Source organism: Meriones unguiculatus, chromosome 14, assembly GCF_030254825.1.
Source record: "Meriones unguiculatus strain TT.TT164.6M chromosome 14, Bangor_MerUng_6.1, whole genome shotgun sequence".
Classification (NCBI taxonomy): domain Eukaryota; kingdom Metazoa; phylum Chordata; class Mammalia; order Rodentia; family Muridae; genus Meriones; species Meriones unguiculatus.
The window spans coordinates 35299163-35316695 of NC_083361.1; the positions used below are offsets into that span (position 1 = coordinate 35299163).

The 17533-nt window shown below is 48.3% G+C and overlaps 2 protein-coding genes across 3 annotated transcripts in view; both read left to right on the top strand.

Moving 5' to 3' along the window:
• Ptprh (protein tyrosine phosphatase receptor type H) overlaps nucleotides 1–3731 on the top strand; it is a 29544-nt gene extending 25813 nt beyond the window's left edge. Inside the window, exons 15-19 of the mRNA XM_060367135.1 lie at nucleotides 20–154; nucleotides 1667–1789; nucleotides 1921–2081; nucleotides 2863–2998; nucleotides 3080–3731. Coding sequence (XP_060223118.1) covers nucleotides 20–154; nucleotides 1667–1789; nucleotides 1921–2081; nucleotides 2863–2998; nucleotides 3080–3244 — 720 coding nt within the window. The 3' untranslated portion in view covers nucleotides 3245–3731. The remainder of the gene's footprint in view (nucleotides 1–19; nucleotides 155–1666; nucleotides 1790–1920; nucleotides 2082–2862; nucleotides 2999–3079) is intronic.
• A 1524-nt stretch (nucleotides 3732–5255) lies between these two features.
• Syt5 (synaptotagmin 5) lies at nucleotides 5256–13010 on the top strand. 2 transcript variants are annotated; one of them, XM_021657291.2, is made up of 9 exons: nucleotides 5256–5482; nucleotides 6369–6511; nucleotides 7018–7190; nucleotides 9332–9451; nucleotides 9580–9747; nucleotides 10100–10267; nucleotides 10497–10614; nucleotides 11530–11663; nucleotides 12478–13010. In XM_021657291.2, exons 2-9 carry the CDS (start codon nucleotides 6433–6435, stop codon nucleotides 12676–12678), a joined length of 1161 nt encoding a protein of 386 aa, XP_021512966.1. In that variant the 5' UTR covers nucleotides 5256–5482; nucleotides 6369–6432; the 3' UTR covers nucleotides 12679–13010. The 2 variants fall into 2 exon arrangements, with proteins under 2 accessions (XP_021512966.1, XP_021512968.1); XM_021657293.2 differs by having other exon boundaries at nucleotides 5266–5482; nucleotides 10500–10614.
• Nucleotides 13011–17533: the final 4523 nt, after the last annotated feature.

Sequence of the window (17533 nt, forward strand, 5' to 3'; positions counted from 1 at the left end):
GCCTGCTTTCTTCAACTAGGGTCTCTGGAGCCCCAAGGAGTTCATTGCAACCCAGGGTCCCCTGCCTCACACTGTGAGGGATTTCTGGCGTCTGGTGTGGGAACAGCGGAGCCACACCGTGGTCATGCTGACCAACTGCGTGGAGTCTGGACGGGTGAGAGATTTCTGCCCTAGAGGTAACCCTTGAGCACTGCCCAGCCTGGACACTAACGCTGTGCAGTCCCTTCTACATACCTCTGCATCTCTCCAGTGTAACTCCAGCAGTCTTCAACATGCACCCATCCCTCAGCCACCCTCAGAAGGTCCACAGGTCCGTGTGTGTGTGTGTGTGTGTGTGTGTGTGTGTCTTGGTTCATGTTCTGCTGTGGTGAGGCAATGCCACAGACTGGATATTTTGTAGAGAACAAAGGTTCATGTAGCTTTTGCTTCTGGAGAGTGGGATGTGTTCGAGAGTGTGATTCTGGCATCTAGAGAGGGCCTTCTTCCTCCAGCATGACAAGATGGGGAGTACAATGGTGAGGCTGAGCCAGTGTGCCAATTCTCTTCCTAGTCATATACAATCACGAATACCATCTTGAGGGCCTTACCCTTAGGACAACATTTAATCCTAGTTTCTTCCCATAGATCCTATCTCCAAATACCATTCATGTATGAATTTGGGAATGAGGCTCTCAGTATATAAATTTTGAGTAGAGGCACAGTCAAACTATATCAAGGCTCCACAGGCTTAATTAAGGATTAAGGAGTCCTCTTGACTGGTGTGAATCTATTAGACCTGGCACCCATAAGTCCTCTCTTGTTGCCATGGCAGCAAGCATATTTTCACCTTGATTAGAAAATTCATATGGGGCTGGAGAGATGGCTTAGAGGTTAAGAGCACTGGCTGTTTTTCCAAAGGCCCTGAGTTCAATTCCCAGCAACCACATGGTGGGTCATAACCATCTATAATGAGATTTGGTGCCTTCTTCTGGCATGTAGGCATTTATGTAGGTAGGATACTGTATGAAAATAAATAAATAAATAGTCATGTGAGAGGCTTGTTTTTGCTTAATAGCACTGTACAAACCTGTGAGGCAGTACAAACCTATAATCCCAGAATTCTGGAGGTGGAAGCCAGTGGATCAGAAGTCAAAGTCATCTTTGACTTCAAATAAAGCTCAAGATCAGCATTTGCTATGTGACATCCTCTCAGGAAGAAAGAAAAAAGACAACATGGCAAAGGTGTCTTGTTCCCAGAGCTGGGAAGATGGCTTAGCAGATAAGGAACTTGACATGTAAGCATCAGGACCACACAAACACCAGGTGAGCATAGTGACTCACTGGGAATTCTAGTCTTCAAAAGGCAGAGAAATGGAACCTCTGAGCCAAGCAGGCCAGCCAGACTAGCTCTATCAGGGAAGCTCTGTATTCAGTGGGAGACCCTGCCTCAGAGAGTTCAGTACAGAGTGGGTGAGGAAGACTCCCAAGACCAGCCTCAAGCACCCACATCCATATCCACTCCCCACAGTGTACTTACACACATGGGTACATGCATACACATGTATACACAGACACACCATACACAGACAGACAAACATAGAAACACACACGCACACACACGCACCACATCGGCATGCGCGCACACACATACATAGAGTGTATTGTCCTCTGTTTTTTGACTGTCCAGGTGAAGTGTGAGCATTATTGGCCTCTGGATGCTCAGCCCTGCACTCATGGGCAGCTGCAGGTGACGCTGATAAGTGAGGAAGTGACAGAGAACTGGGCAGTGAGGGATCTTCAGCTCTTCCACGTGAGTCCTTCCAACCCCACCCAGAACTCCTCAAAAAGTGTCCATGTAGTACGTGTCCCAGAGAAGCCCCATTAGACATAGAAACTTCTGGGACCTCTGCACTCTCCCTCCTTTGCTTTCACTTCTTTCAGATGGAGGAGCAGCAGACTCTCTCTGTACGTCAATTCCACTACCTGGCCTGGCCAGATCATGGAGTTCCTTACTCCCTAGACCCCTTGCTGGCTTTCCAAAAGGTGCTTCGGCAATGGTTGGACCAAACCATGGATGGAGGCCTGCCCATTGTGCATTGCAGGTGAGTGCCACCTAGAAGCCTCTCTATAGGAGAGCTCTATCTCTGTCCCCAGGGACTCAGAACCTGTCATGGACAGGCACACATTAATTATATAATTAAAAGCAAAATAAAAAATTTAGAAGTGGTTTTGGGCTGGACATGGTGGCATGCCTGCAATCCAAGCACTTGGAAGGCAGAGGCAGGTGGATATCTAAGGTCTAGGTTAGCCTGGTCTACAAAGTTAGTTCCCAGGACAGCCAGCGGTATACAGAGAAACCCTGTTTTGAAAAACCCCTGTCTGAGGGGTGGTGCATACTTTTAGTTCCAGTACTCAAAAAGCAGTAGCAAGCAAATCTCTCTGAGTTCAAGGCCAGCCTGGTCTACAGAGAGAGTTCCATGACAGCCAAGGGTATACAGAGAAACCCTGTCTTGAAAAACAAAACAAAACAACAAAATCACAAAACCAATTTGTATAGGTGTTCTTCCAGACCCATTATTAGCTGTGTGGCGTGGTACACATGACTTGCCTTCCTCAGCTTTCATTTTGCCACCTGTACAGTGGGTGTGCTGCTACATCTTATTTCCATGCTTGGGATCAGTGAAAAGATGAAGCAGAGATCACAGCAGATGGCCAACGGATATAGAAAACCCTAGCCTCAGCCACTTGTGTCACAGTCCCCGATTTAAACTGTCTTGAGGAGTGCCACAGTCTCTGAGTGCTGTAAAATCATGCAATCTCAGCACCTAGAACTCCAGACTTCCCTCCCTTGGAGGCCTGACCCCTGTCTTGTCCCTTGCCTAGTGCCGGCGTGGGCCGGACAGGCACCCTCATTGCACTGGATGTCCTGCTCCGGCAGCTGGAGTGTGAGGGGCTGGTAGGTCCCTTCAACTTTGTGAAGAGGATGAGAGAGAGCCGGCCACTGATGGTGCAGACAGAGGTAAGGGAGCTTTGGGGGACAGCACGGGTGATGTGGGGGACCCTCCAAGAAGCATCCTTCATCCCTCTGCATCTTCCCCAGGCCCAGTATGTGTTCCTCCACCAGTGCATCTTGAGATCCCTCCAGAAGTCAGCTCCAGACCTCGTCCCGAAGGAGGCAGTGTATGAGAATGTGGCCAGCCTCATCTATGAGAATGCAGCTGCCATCAGAGCCCATGACTCTGAGGTTTCCCCTTCTGGGTGCTGAGCCTACACACAGACATACTCAGGCCAGATCTGGACCCATGATGGAGCCCAGATACCTGGACCTCCAAGAGAAATGAGGGTTGGAGGCCCAGCATCCCCGTCCCTGTGGTAGAAGACCATTGGATGCCTCTCTCCTCTTCTCCAAAGGCAGGAAGAGTCTGATGTACCTCAACTTGTGAGCCTGGGGGCTGGGAGCCTGAGGACAGGGGTGGCAGGTTCTGTTCTTTGAGAGGAGGTGGGCGTGGCCTGGGTATCCAGGGTCTCAAAGAAACAGGCTGGACCCTGGAGTCAGAAGAAGGAATCAGGGTCTGGAATTCTGCTGCCTGAGGAGTAAAGGCAAGCAGGTAACTGCCCCCTTTTTACTTTAGAAACCAAACCAGTCTCCTTTAATCGGGGTCTGAGGGAGTTCCTCTGCTTGTGGTTTCCCCGTGTCCCATGTCTGCACATTATTTCCTTCTGTATAATTTATTAAACTCTTCCCACTGAAAGTGGCTTTTATTTATTTATTTATTTATTTATTTATTTGTCTCTAGAAGATAATAATGAGGTAGGAGAGGGGTTCCTTAAAGGTCTTAAAGACTGAGCAAACACCTATGGAGGAAACTAACTTTAGGAGCACATTATATTTCACCACCTTAGAATAGAGTGATTTGGGCTGGGAGGATAGTCCAGTTGCTAAAGTGAGTTTGGGCCCCAGAGTCCATGTGGAAAATGCTGGGTGTCAGGGGGCTTGCTTGTAGTGGCAGAAGTGAGGGGGCAAAGGCAGGGAGGTCCCCGGGGCTTTGGGGGTATCCGGCCAAGCTTACTTAGTGTGTCTAAGCCAGGGAGAGACCAGATGGATGAGGACGCTGAGATGGCTTAGCTGGAAAAAGACTTTCCTGTGAAGCCCAATGACCTGAGTTCAAGTCCCAGGTCCCCATGGCGAAAGGAGAGAGCCAGTGCCTTCAGATTGTCCCCTGACCCACACATGCCCACTCCCCACACAAAAAATACAATGTATTGTATTTTTCCTGGTTTTCCAGACAAGGTTTCTCTGTGTAGCCTTGGCTGTCCTGGACTCATTACATAGACCAGAGATCCCCCTGCCTCTGCCTCCCCCCGGGTGCTGGATTAAAGCATGCACCACCACACCTGGCTATGTAATTTAAAAAGTGGACAGTCTTTTAGCCAAATGGGCGGTGAACTGGCTGTTGAGAATCTATCTTCTCCAATCAGAACGTAACCACAGGATGACAGTTACAATAGAAGTCTTATTATCTGAATATGAAAGCATTTAAGATGGAATGAGGAAATGGCTGACAGTTGTCACTGGATGCTAGATGGTATTTTTTTTTAAAGTTCAGCAGGCCCTAAGGGAAGACATACCTGCAGCAGTATACTGTGAAGATTTTTCCTTCAATGTAAGAATAGTAAAGATTATGAGTAATATATAGTTATGTTTATAGGACAATAGGGATGTTTATTTCAGTGTGTAATGGAGGCAATTTTATGTGTAAAATGGCAGATCCACCTTTTTTAAAGGTGGATGGTACCCGAGGAGAAACATGCAAAGTTGTCTCTGACCTTCACACACATGCACTCACACCTGGACGTGCACTACTCTAAACACCGGCACACACGGGCGCACGTACACACATTCACAGAAGTGTAGGTTCTGTGTTGGCTGCAGCCAGGGGTGTAAGTGCTCCCTTCTAGGGACTGGTCAAGAGAAAAGGGTGTCCGAGAGCAAAGATGCTGGCGGCTCTTATTTCTTACCTCAAGAGTCTGGGTTGCTGAGTACTTGGGTCTCCAGAGGGGCTTTAGGATGGGTCCTAAAACCGAGTGCTCTAGAGTCTGGTTATTTGTATTGTAATAAGCGGGGTGTGTGTGTGTGTGTGTATTGCGGAGGCTGGTGCTCAGTGTAGCTGTCTGATGACTTAGCCAGAACCTTCTAGGGTACTAAGATCAACGTACGTGGGCGCCATGGTGGTTCTCGGGTGTGGCAGGCCGAGGGGCGGAGCAGGGCATTCTCCTTTCTCCCCGGCAGAACACGCACGCACACATATGCACACATACACTCACGTGCGCGCGTTCACACACAGGGGCACTGGCATCAGCCTGGCTGGCTCAGCCGCGCCCCCACCCCGCCGAGCTCTGCGTTCAGCACAGAGGCAGCGCCATCCACCCACGTGCTGGGGGCGGGGTCCCGGCAGCCCAGGACTCGGCACCTCCGGGAGGGTCCTGTCCAGCCACCTAGCAGGTAGGAGCTGTTGGGACCCTCTGTTCAAGCCACGTACTCAGTTCTATTCTCAGAGGGACCAAGGTGTGTGGGAGGGGTAGGGGTGGGTATAGGATGGAGGGTTGCCGACAAGGATCGTCTCTGAGCGGCAGGTTATGTGAAGAGAGACAGGTGTGGAGACAAAGAGGACAGGCTGAAAAGCAGAAAGCAGAGAGAGACCAAGAGAGACCAGACAAGAGGCCAGACAACAGAGGGCCGCAGAGACACGGACCAGAGAAGGATGTGGGGGACACCACAGGGAAGATGCCCTTCTAGGGTCGAGAGAGAAGTGGAGACCAAGAGAACAGGTGGAAGACGAGTCAGGGTGCTGGGGAGAGACTCGAGAGCCAGAGGATATGGGGCCCGGCAGAGGTGCCGGGACAGGTCCCCCACCTCAGCAAGGGGTCAGATGCGGAGGGAGGAGCCGCTGTAGACGCACAGATCACAGGCCGCCCTCAAGTACCCTGGCTGGGCGGCGGGATCGCCCGTCCTGGGTCCCAGGCACCGGCACCGCCCGGTCTTCATTTCTGTGCGTCAGTCCCTCCCGTTGTCTTGGCAACAGGCTCGTTACCCAGCAACCAGCCTTGCTATCACCCTGACTGGAGCCTGGCGGTCGCTCTGGGCAACAGTGGTCTGCTGGTTCCCACGCCTGCCTTCGCCTTCTTCCGGTTCAAGCCTTTGGGAAGGGCGAGGAAAGCGTAGAAGAGGATGGTTGGGGTTGCCTACAGAGATGGAGTGTCTCTTTGTAATGGCATTGGGTCCCCCAAAACCGGCCCTAGGCTTGGAGAGGCTGAGACTAACTCCCAGTATGCACCAATGGGATGTGGGGTTCTTTGATGCACGGAAAACTCACTGGATGTTTCGGCAGGGGTAGGGTGGGGGGATAGGGTACTTGGGTACCTCTGCAGAAAGCACCGCAGAACCTCGACGCCATGTTCCCGGAACCCCCGACCCTGGGGTCTCCAGCGCCTGAGACACCTCCAGACTCCAGCCGCATTAGGCAGGCCACAGGTGAGGAAGCCCTGGGCTAGTCCCCAAGGAAAGCCTGGCTGGATTCCCGGGGCCAGGACTCAGATGCACACTTGGGTGGATAGGCAGGAAAATCTGACAGGGATCGTGGGTCGGTATCCCAGACTAGAATCTGAAATAGTGAAACAAAGAGACAGATCTAAGAGGAAAACCAGAAGTGGATCAAGAGTGTGACATGGAGTGGGATCATAAGTGGGTGAAACTGAGGCCCAGGAGTGAGCCTTCTCAAAGAAGTATGGGTTGAGCAGAAATTAAGATGGCTGTAGAGACATCAGGATTATAAGAAAACAAATCATGTCAGTTTGGGTTAGGGCAGCAATTGAGCTTTAGAGATGAGATTGGTTGGAAGGAAAAAATGGGATTAAAATGGAATGGAATTGGTTAGAGGAAAAACCAGGCTAACATTTAAGCTGTCATATGGAATAAATACTTAGTTAGCTAACCGATTTCCCCAAGCTTTGATGCATGTTGTGTCCATCCTTCTACAGTTCCTGCCTGGGTCCTGGCAGCCATCGTGCTGGGCTCAAGCCTCCTGGTCTTCAGCAGCTGTTTCTGTCTCTACCGGAAGCGCTGTCGGAGGCGGATGGGCAAGAAGAGCCAAGCCCAAACCCAAGTCCATTTTCAGGAAGTGAAGGAGCTGGGTCGGAGTTACATAGATAAGGTGTGACAGCCTCTCAGTCCTTCCCTTTACACACTGGAACCCCATCCGGCTCCCTTCAGTGACCCAGCTATCCTCTGCCTTTGGTTTTGTTTTGTTTTCTAGACAGGGATTCTCTGTGTATCCTTGTTCTGGACTCACCTTGTAGACCAGGCTGGTCTTGAAGTCACAGAGATCTGCTTGCCTCTGCCTCCCTGAGTGCTGGCTTCTTCACTTCTTAATCTCTCTTTATTCACTGGACTCTGGGGATCAGAGCTAGCAACTGTCCACAAGAACTTTACTGTCTGACCTCTATGTGATGCACATGTGTAATCCCAGCACTTGGGGAGGCTGAGACAGTAGGATTGCTGTGAGTTCAACGTCAGTCAGAGCTATATAATGCCTGTAATGCCAGCCTGGGCTACACAGTGAAGCTTTATCTAAAACAAGACAAAAACATCAGGGCTGAAAAGCCAGCTCAGTGGTTAAGAGCACTTGCTGCCTTTGGGGAAGACATGGATTTGGATCCCAGCACCCACATGGTGCCTCACAACCATCTGTCACTACAGTTCTAGGAAACCCAGCACCCTCTTTCGATTTCTGTGGGAACCAGGCACACACATGCACACATGCACACATGTACACATGTAGGGAAAACACTCATACAAGTAAAGACATCCAGTAGGCAAATGGTTGCAAAGCAAGAATGGGATCCTTGGTTCTGATCCCCATCCAAAAGCTGGGTGTGGCCACGAATGCCTTTAGCTCCTCTAATGGAGGTAAGGAGTGTAGAGACAGGAATATCCCTAGAACTTCATGGCCAGCCAGTTTAGTGCAAATGGTAAACTCTAGGTTCAGTGAGAGACCCTGTTTCAAAAATTAAGATTAAGAGTGATAGAAGAAGATACTCAGAGTTAACTTCTGACTTCCACACACACAGGAATAGACTGATTATACCAACACACACAGGCATCTATCATACCACCACCACCACACACACACACACACACACACACACACACACACACACACACAGTCCTATCTACAGCCACACTACCCTAAATATTCTGGAGAAGTCACTCCAGCATATATGTCATATGTGTGCATGAATGGGCACACACACACACACACAGACACACACACAGGACTTAGATGGACCCTTCAAAAGTAAAAAAGACTAGGGAGTGTGGAGAGATGCCTCAGTGGTTAGGAGCACCCATGTAGGGTGGCTCACAACCACCTGTAACTCCAATTGCTGGTCATCCAGTGACTCTGGCCCCATGGGCTCCTGCACTCACGTGCACATATGCATGTGAAGACACACACCTATGCATTTTAAAAATAATGACTCTGGTAGAATCTGAATATTAGCCCTCTGAGTGCAGAGTCGAATGTAAGCCAGGCCGTCTTGGGCTTCTAACCCTAAGGACCATTTTCACCTGTGGGAACTACACTTTTGTTCTCTAAGCCTCAAGTCCATGGTAATTAACACATATTTCCTCTCCTTGCTCAATAAGTAGCTGCTATTATAATTATTAACTATTAGGATTCCCTTTGGGGGTCAGGAACCCAGCCTCCATTCCTATTCCTTAAGGCAGTGGTTTCAAAGGCCATCTGTGACAGAATCATCTCAATCTTTGTTCTAATTTAAGTTCCGGATGTAATGTCACCCAGATCTAGTGAATCAGAAGCCCTAATGAGGTGACTTTGGTATTTTGCCACTCAGCTCTGGTGGAGATTAGATTCACACTGGACTTTGAGAATGTATGACCTAGGTTAAAAGAAAAAAAACAAAACAAAACAAAAAACTCATATGCTAATGCCAAGTACATGGTAAATATGCCATTTTTCCTGTGATAATATCAATGGTGGAAATTTGAACTGTTATCCCAATATTTTCATTAGGATGTGGAGGAATGAATAGTGCCAGAACTGTGTCTCACTATGTCTATCTTCTGTCCATAGCAGATATCACTAATTAAATGCTGACAAATATATTGCCTTTATGTTACCATGTCTCATTCCAGACATTATTAATCAAACAGTGTTTAGACAAACAATCATTGAAGGCTTGAGGGAGGAATCTGTGAGCCTCTTGAGGCTTCCAAGCCTGGAGGGTGCTAGTTTCAGGGGAAGAGTCCACCTCCTTGCCCCTGGCTTTCCAGGTTCAGCCTGAAATAGAGGAGCTGGATCCCTCACCATCCATGCCAGGACAGCAGGTAACAGACAAGCACCAGCTAGGACGACTGCAGTATTCACTGGATTATGACTTCCAGACTGGTCAGGTGGGTGTGAAGGAGGGTGAATGCTTTGGGGGGGGGGGTGTCCCCAGGTACTCCAGCCCTTACTTCCTAGTGAAAATCCGGAGGAAGACTAAGACTAGAGTCTTCACGCTGTATTTGGGCAACTACAGCTCCTGGTGGGCATCTTGCAAGCGGAGGGACTGGCGGCCTTGGACCTAGGAGGTTCCTCGGACCCCTATGTTAGTGTCTATCTGCTGCCAGACAAGCGGAGACGACATGAGACCAAGGTGCATCGGCAGACCCTGAATCCACACTTTGGGGAGACATTTGCCTTCAAGGTGAGTTCCTGTTGTCCTCACCCCATTGGTCCTCAGCCTACCTCTAGTCCCTGGACCGCCAAGGACTGGCAGATCAGGCGGCGGCTGCCAGCTTATGTGTATAAGAGGTGGGAAGCTGTTCCTCGCGATGTGGAGTTTTCCCTGGGAACACTGGCGATCAAAGCCTGCGCTATCCATTTCCTTGTTCCCTGTGAGCTATTTGTGTCCTGTTAAACAAGTATTTCCTTCTGTGGATCCATGTACTTTACTGAGGTTCCTAGACTCTCCCTGCCCTACTCCACATCCACCTGAATATGCTGTACCCACTTGCTCTCTGACTTCCCACGCTCCCCTTCGTGCTCTCTTTCACCAGGTCCCCTACGTGGAACTAGGAGGCAGAGTGCTGGTCATGGCGGTGTATGACTTCGATCGCTTCTCCCGCAATGATGCCATCGGGGAGGTGCGGGTACCCATGAGTTCAGTGAACCTGGGGCGGCCAGTACAGGCCTGGCGAGAGCTACAGGTGGCTCCCAAAGAGGAGGTGAGCATGTGTGACCATGCCCATCCCTGCTCTGGGCCAATCAGATCACAGACCATGCTGTTCTTAAAGTCTCAAGCCCTTTTTTGGTTTGGGTGCCAGAGGGCAAGCTAGCTGGCTCCAAGGAATAGATAGACTTGCTTGGTGCTTAACTCTGGACGGTTTTACTCCAAAGCGAGCAGGCAAGGGACCGCAGGCCAACTTAGGTCATCGGTTCTATTGCTCCTTTTAGCAGGAGAAACTGGGGGACATCTGCTTCTCTCTCCGCTACGTCCCCACCGCCGGAAAGCTCACTGTCATTGTCCTGGAAGCGAAAAACCTTAAGAAGATGGATGTGGGAGGACTGTCAGGTGTGTGAGAAAAACAAAAGACGACGTAGGACTGTATGTGTGTGTCTGTGTGTGTGTGTGTGTGTGAGAGAGAGAGAGACAGAGAGAGAGACAGAGAGAGAGAGTGTGTGTGTTTCTACTGCTGTGAAAAAGACTATGACCAAAAAAACTTGGGAGCCAGGTGTAGTGGCACACGCCTGTAATCTCAGCACTACGGGAGGCAAAGGCAGGCAGATCTCTGTGAGTTTGAGGCTAGCCTGGTCTACAGAATGAGTAGGACAACAGAGAAACCCTGTCTCAAAAAACCAATAGATAGATAGATAGATAGATAGATAGATAGATAAATTTGGGGAGGAAAAGATTTATTCATCTCACAACTCTCATGTCACATTCCATCACTGAAAGAAGTCAGGGCTGGAACTCAAACAGGGCAGGAACCTGGAGGCAGGAGCTGATGCAGAGGCCATGGAGGAGTGCTGCTTACTGGCTTGCTACCATGGCTTGCTCAGCCTGCTCTTTATACCATCTAGGACCATCTGTCCAGGCCTCATACCCACCCACAGTAAGCTGGGTTTCCCACATCGATCCCTAAGTAAGAAAATGCCCCACTGTCATATCTGCAGGCCAATATTATGGAGGCATTTCTCATTTATGTTGTACTCAGATAACTTTAGCTTGTATCAAGTTGACAAAAAAAAAAAAAATCAGGACAGGGAGTGTATTTTTGCCTGAGGGTTCTAACAGCTTCCTGACCTGGAGGGCCTCTTAGGGGACAGCAGAGCCCCACACTCCTGTGGGATGACACAGATCTGATTTTATTCAGAAAAGGGGATCTGAGGGGTGCATACGGCCATTCTATGGAGAGTCCCCAGTGCTTCCACGCGACCTAATCCCCATGAGCTCAGCAGGGTGTTGAATGAAGCCTTCTTTTCCCAGATCCCTACGTCAAGGTGCATCTGCTTCAGGGAGGCAAAAAGGTCCGGAAGAAGAAAACCACCATTAAAAAGAACACTCTGAACCCCTATTACAATGAGGCCTTCAGCTTTGAGGTGCCCTGCGACCAAGTGCAGGTGAGTGCAGCCATGCCCCTGCTTCCAATGGGCTCCACCACAGGAGCCCTCAGGGAAGGTAGTGGCAAAGGGAAAGGAGCCTAGGCATCACTGAAGAGGTCAGGTCCTAGAGTCCTAGGTGGTATTATCCATCTTCACTTCTTCCTTTAGAGACCAAGAGCCCGGGCCCTACAACCTGGCTGTAAGCATGCCCTGCCCTAAGGAAGACTTGTATGTGTGGATAGAATGCCTGTCCCCAGCAAGCTCTGCTTCCTATAAGCCCAGACCACCCAGTTCTATAGAAAAAAGCCTTTATATGATCTTTAGAGACAAGGCTGGCCAGGTTATGGCTTAGTCATGACACCCATATCAAGGACTTGCATGTTTGCCCATCTTCTGAGCCCAGGTCTTTACGGAGAGTCCTACTAAGCTCTGGACAATGGGTCCTGAGGGTTTATCTCTGTAGAAGTTTGTTTTTTAGCAGGGTGTTATGGTGCTTGCCTTTAGAGCCAGCATTCCATAGGCAGAGACATGCGATGTCTATGACTTTAAGGCCAGCCTGTTCTACATAGCAAGCTCCAGGCCAGGCAGGACTACATAGTGAGACCCTGTCTCAAACAGAAAAAGAAAGGAAGGAAGAATTTCCTTTTAAAGGCACAGAGACTCCAGGGCACCCTTTTGTCCTTTCCAACTGCCACCCCTCTCTGTCCCAAGCTCCTGCAGCAATGTCCCTACATAGCCTGGCCACAGGGAGAGAATGTCCTTGACAATGACCCTGTGCCTCTTTCCATGCTTCCTTCCTTTACCTTCCTATCTCCTCTTTTCCCCACTACAGAAAGTCCACGTGGAGCTGACTGTTTTGGACTATGACAAACTGGGCAAGAATGAGGCCATTGGGAGAGTGGCAGTGGGTGCAGCCATAGGTGGGGCTGGCCTTAGGCACTGGGCTGACATGTTAGCCAACCCCAGGCGGCCCATTGCCCAGTGGCACTCACTACGGCCTCCCGACCGAGCCAGGCCAATGCCTGCACCCTGATTCCCATCAGGCAAGCGCCTGACTCCATATCCCTTCTCCCAGCCCCTTATACCACTCCCCATGCCCTACCTCCTACTTTCCAAACATCGAATTCATTCCTACCTCCACATTGGCGAGGTTTCCAACTTCCAGCACCACTCCCATACCCTGAGACCACGGTGATCCTGTGGGGAGGTGGGAAAGTCTGGCATCCTCTATCCCAGGGTCCTACCCTCTGCTTTGACAATCAGCTGTGAAGCCTGTTATCTCATTTCTCCCAGTATCTTAACTTTTCCCACACAGCTTGACTCCTGTACTGCTTCTGGGGCCAAATAAATACTCAACAGCTTGGAGGCGTGGCTCCAGTGCTCCTTGATGTGGGGGTGGGGTGGGGAGCAGGACACTGTGACTGGGACCAAGAATGAAGCTCATCTCCAGTCCCAAAGGCATGCCAGGACAAAGTTAACACTAAACACTCTGGAAATTCACGCAGGGAACCTACTCACCTACCACCAACCCACTCATACACTTAGCCATTCTTTTCCTGAACCTTGATTTTCTCATAAGAAACAAAACAAAACAAACAACAACAAAACATATGATAGTAATAATACCTGCTGTGTGACTGCTGTAAGGAGTTCATGGGCTCACCAACCAGGTAAGGCTTGGATCACTGAGCAGTGTTCACATCCTCTCACTGGCAGGAGCTCTACCACTGAACCACACCCTTGGCCCCTTACTGGGGAATTCTAGGCAGATACTTTACTAGGGAGATTCTAGGGATTCACTCTACCATTGATCCTTACTCTTAGTCCTCGTTTTACTTAAGTTGCACAGCCTCACCTTAAACCCACTGTGTACCCTAGGCAGGCATTAAACTTGTCATTCTCCTGCCTCATTTTCCTTAGTATCTGAGATCACAGATCTGCAACACCAGGCCCTTCATGCTCAGTTATGCACTCTTTCCTCTCCTTTTTCTCTTCTTTACTTCCATCTTATTTTCCCTGAGGTCTTCTGTGTATAGCTTCTGTTGAAGTGTGGACCAAGACTAGAAACAATCCCATACCGTACTCCTCAGTGACTTACTCTTATTAAGGAAACAAATTTCCAATTGAAATATTCAGAAAGTCCATGAAGTCTCCAGAGTCCATGGCCATTCTGCCCTCAAATAGCCACAGAATCTACGTGTAATGCTTATTTTTTTTTAGAGTATTTTTTTTATTTCAGTTTTTTTTTATTTTATTTTTTTTTATCAGTTACATTTTATTAACTCTGTATCCCAGCCGTGTCCCGATCCCTCATTCCCTCCCAGTCCCTCCCTCCCTCCCTCCCTCATCTCCACCGTGCCCCTTTCCAAGTCCACTGATGGGGGGGACCTCCTCCCCATTCAGTAATGCTTATTTTTAAGCTCTCTTTTATTTGGGGTTCCTTAATACCTCTCCCTTCCAACCCTCTAACCCTAGGTAGGAGAGAGAAGGTTAGTGGGGAGAGGAGGAGCAGACTGCTTTACTTCTCCCAGCTGTTTAGGGTCGATGGGTCTTTAGGGGCTGTACCAATCTTCATCACTAGTAAAGGGCAGCCAGCTGTTTCCTCCAAGCTGCTGCATCTGTCTGCTCCAAACCACCACACCGTCCATCTCTGGCCTCTCCAAACTGCCACTTGCCACATGCCACCACCGCATATGCTACACCTTCTCTTTCTGGGCTCTCATATTTATATCCTCAAAGTCCTAGACCACGCCCCCCTTTATACTGTAGGAGGCAGGCCGATTCCAGCTGATCATGCCCCGCATAAAACAATTATAAGCTGTGGACAAACTAAAACCCAACTAAAATCCCACACTTGGGATTAAAACAAGAACATATTTTTATCTTCAAGGCACCTGACCTTTTCAGTTATTTGAGGAAAAGCCATTGGTACCATCTCCCCTTCCTTCTTTCAACACATGTTGCTTCCCATCATCTCTCTGGGAAGATGATTTCTCTGCTAACTTCTTTTCTCCCCTGTCAGTATTTGGCATGGTACACAAGGTCTCTGCTGTTTGGGAAGGAAGCAGGTTAAGTAGGAAATGGGGCACGAAGTATCCTCAGATACTAGGAAAAGAGTATAGATTTGTCCCCTGAGCTTCCTGGTAGCCAGTGAGCAAGGAAATCAGATTACATACATGGGTTATGGTGGCCATAAAGATATAAAATTTTCCCACAAAATTTCTGGGTGTGGTGGTACACACCTTTAATCTCAGCACTCTGGAGTCAAGGGCAGGTGGATCTCTGTGAGTTGGAGGTCAGTCTTGTCTACAGAGCGAGCTCTGGGACAACTAGAGCTGTTATACAGAGAAACTCTGCCTCAAAAAAAAAAAAAAAAAAACAAAAACAAAAAAAGAAGGCAAGCAAGAAAGGCATTTCCACAAGATCATAGCTGTTATTTCTCCTGTGTGACTGTGTTGCTCTTATGAAGACAGTATATTATATATAATTAAATATTACCACCACTACTGCCAATATCACCCTCACAGCAAACTCATTATCAATACAATCTTTATTCTTATTGACAGATGAAGAGAATTTGTTTAGAGTCACATAGCCAATAAGTTTGACTTTAAGTCCTGGTACTTGAACTTGTTATGATGTATTTTTTTAAATTTTAAAGATTTATTTTATTATTTTGTGTGTATGGGTTGTTTTGCCTGTCTCTATGCACCAGCCACGAGTACACCTGATACCCGCTGAAATCAGAAGAGAGTACTGGATTCTCTGGGACTAGAATCAGTAGCACATGGTGGGCCACCATGTGCACGCTGGGAACCTAACCTAGGTCCTCTTCAAGAAAAGCAAGTGCTCTTAATAACAGAGCCAACTCTCTAGTCCCCAGACCTGTTATAATTTAGGGTAATATATTGAGGTCTCTGGGTTCTTTCATCTCAACAAGAATGTAGATCAATAAGAAAAAAAAGTCTATTACAAATGGCCACTGATGTTAAGAAATAAATCCAAGGTTTGGAGAGATAGCTCAGTGGTGAGGAATACTTGATGCTCTTGCAGAGGGACCAGAGTTCAGTTCCCAGCATTGACATATTGGGTCACGGCAAACGTAATTGAAGCTGGAATCTGATGCTTTCCTCTGACCTTCACAGTCACTGGACATACATGTAGTGCATAAACATGAAGGCCAAACATACACATATATCTAGGCCAGGTACGGTGACACATGCCATTAGTCCTAGCACTCGGGAGGCAGAGGCAGGTGGATCTCTGTTAGCTTGAAGTTCGCCTGTTCTACATAGCAAGTTCAGGACAGCCAGAACTACATAATAGAGAGACACTATCTCAATAAAAAGTAATCTTAAAAAAATTGAAAAAGGTGGCACACACTGGTAGGGTTTGCTGAAGGAGGTGGAGGCAGGAGGATCATGAGTTCAAGGTCAGCCTGGGATAGACATTAAAAAGAAAAAAGGAGTCCAATGAATGTTGAGGTAATTTAGAGAAGTCAGGGAGACCTTTTCTGAGGTAAAGTTTGAATTACGTACTAAGAATGGATGACACAAACAGGGAACAGGACAGGAGCCTAGTACAGAAGGCTTCTGAAAGACTCTACCCAGCAGGGTATTGAAGCAGAGGCTGAAACTCATAGCCAAACTTTGGGCAGAGTGCAGGGAATCTTATGAAAGAAGGGGGAGACGAAATACCTGGAGGGAACAGGAGCTCCACAAAAGAGCAACAGAACCAAAAATTTTGGGCTCAGGGGTCTTTTCTGAGATGGATACTCCAACCAAGGACCATACATGGAGATAACCTAGAACTCCTGCTCAGATGTGGCCCATGGCAGCTCAGTGTCCAAGTGTGTACCCTAGTAAGGGGAACAGGTGCTGGCTCTGACAATAACACAATGGCTGGCTCTTTGATCACCACCCCCCTGAGGGGGGAGCAGCCTTACCAGGCCACAGAGGAAGACAATGCAGCCAGTCCTGATGAGACCTGATAGGCTAGGGTCAGGTGGAAGGGGAGGAGGACCTCCCTATCAGTGGACTGGGGGAGGGGCATGGGAGGAGAAGATGGAAAAAGGGTGGGATTGGGAGGAGATGAGGGAAAGGACTACAGCTGGGATACAAAATGAATAAATTATAATTAATAAAAAATTAATTAATTTTATAAAGGAATGGATGACACACATAATGATAAGGGAGAAATAGAATGGAAACTTATCCACCACAAAAAGAAGTATGACATAAGAGAGCTTGCTGTGTAGACCTGAGTTCAAATACAAAGCACCAATATAAAAGGCAGGCATGACTGAGAGTGTCAGGAATATGACCACTGGAGAGCAGATTCACAGATTCAGGGAGCAGCCTAACAAAAATGGTGAACTTGCAGTCTAGTGAGAGATCTCTTAAGGAAACCAGACAGACAGTGAAAGAGGAAGGCACTAAACCCCTTCCTCTGGCCTCTGCATTTTCATGGGCACAAGCACCCATACATGCATATAGTACAAAGCACACACAAAGGTGTGAGTTATTATGTTTCATCATGAACCTGCAATTATATATTATGAAATGCAATTGATGATAGTATAACATACACTTCTTTTTAAAGATACACCTTTTTATTTTATGTGTATTAGTGTTTTGCCTGCATGTGTGCCCTCAGTATGCATACTTGTGCACCGCCTACATGTGTGTTTTCAGAGGCCAGGAGAGGGTGTCAAATACCCTGGAACAGGCATTACATACTGATGGTTACAAGCTGCCTGCCTTGTGGGTGTTGGGATCTGAACCCAGGTCCACTGGAAGAGTACCCAGTGTTCTTGACTGTTGAACCATCTCTCCAGTCCCTTTCTATACAATCCAGCTTGAACTACTAACCCTATTTCCAACCCATAA

Excerpts from the sequence above, each read along its gene's own strand:
- Syt5 (XM_021657291.2), top strand. The coding sequence starts at position 6,433 with ATGTTCCCGGAACCCCCGACCCTGGGGTCTCCAGCGCCTGAGACACCT. Across the intron at positions 6,512-7,017 it reads CCGCATTAGGCAGGCCACAG|TTCCTGCCTGGGTCCTGGCA; the intron begins GTGAGGAAGCCC and ends ATCCTTCTACAG. Across the intron at positions 10,615-11,529 it reads GGATGTGGGAGGACTGTCAG|ATCCCTACGTCAAGGTGCAT; the intron begins GTGTGTGAGAAA and ends TTCTTTTCCCAG.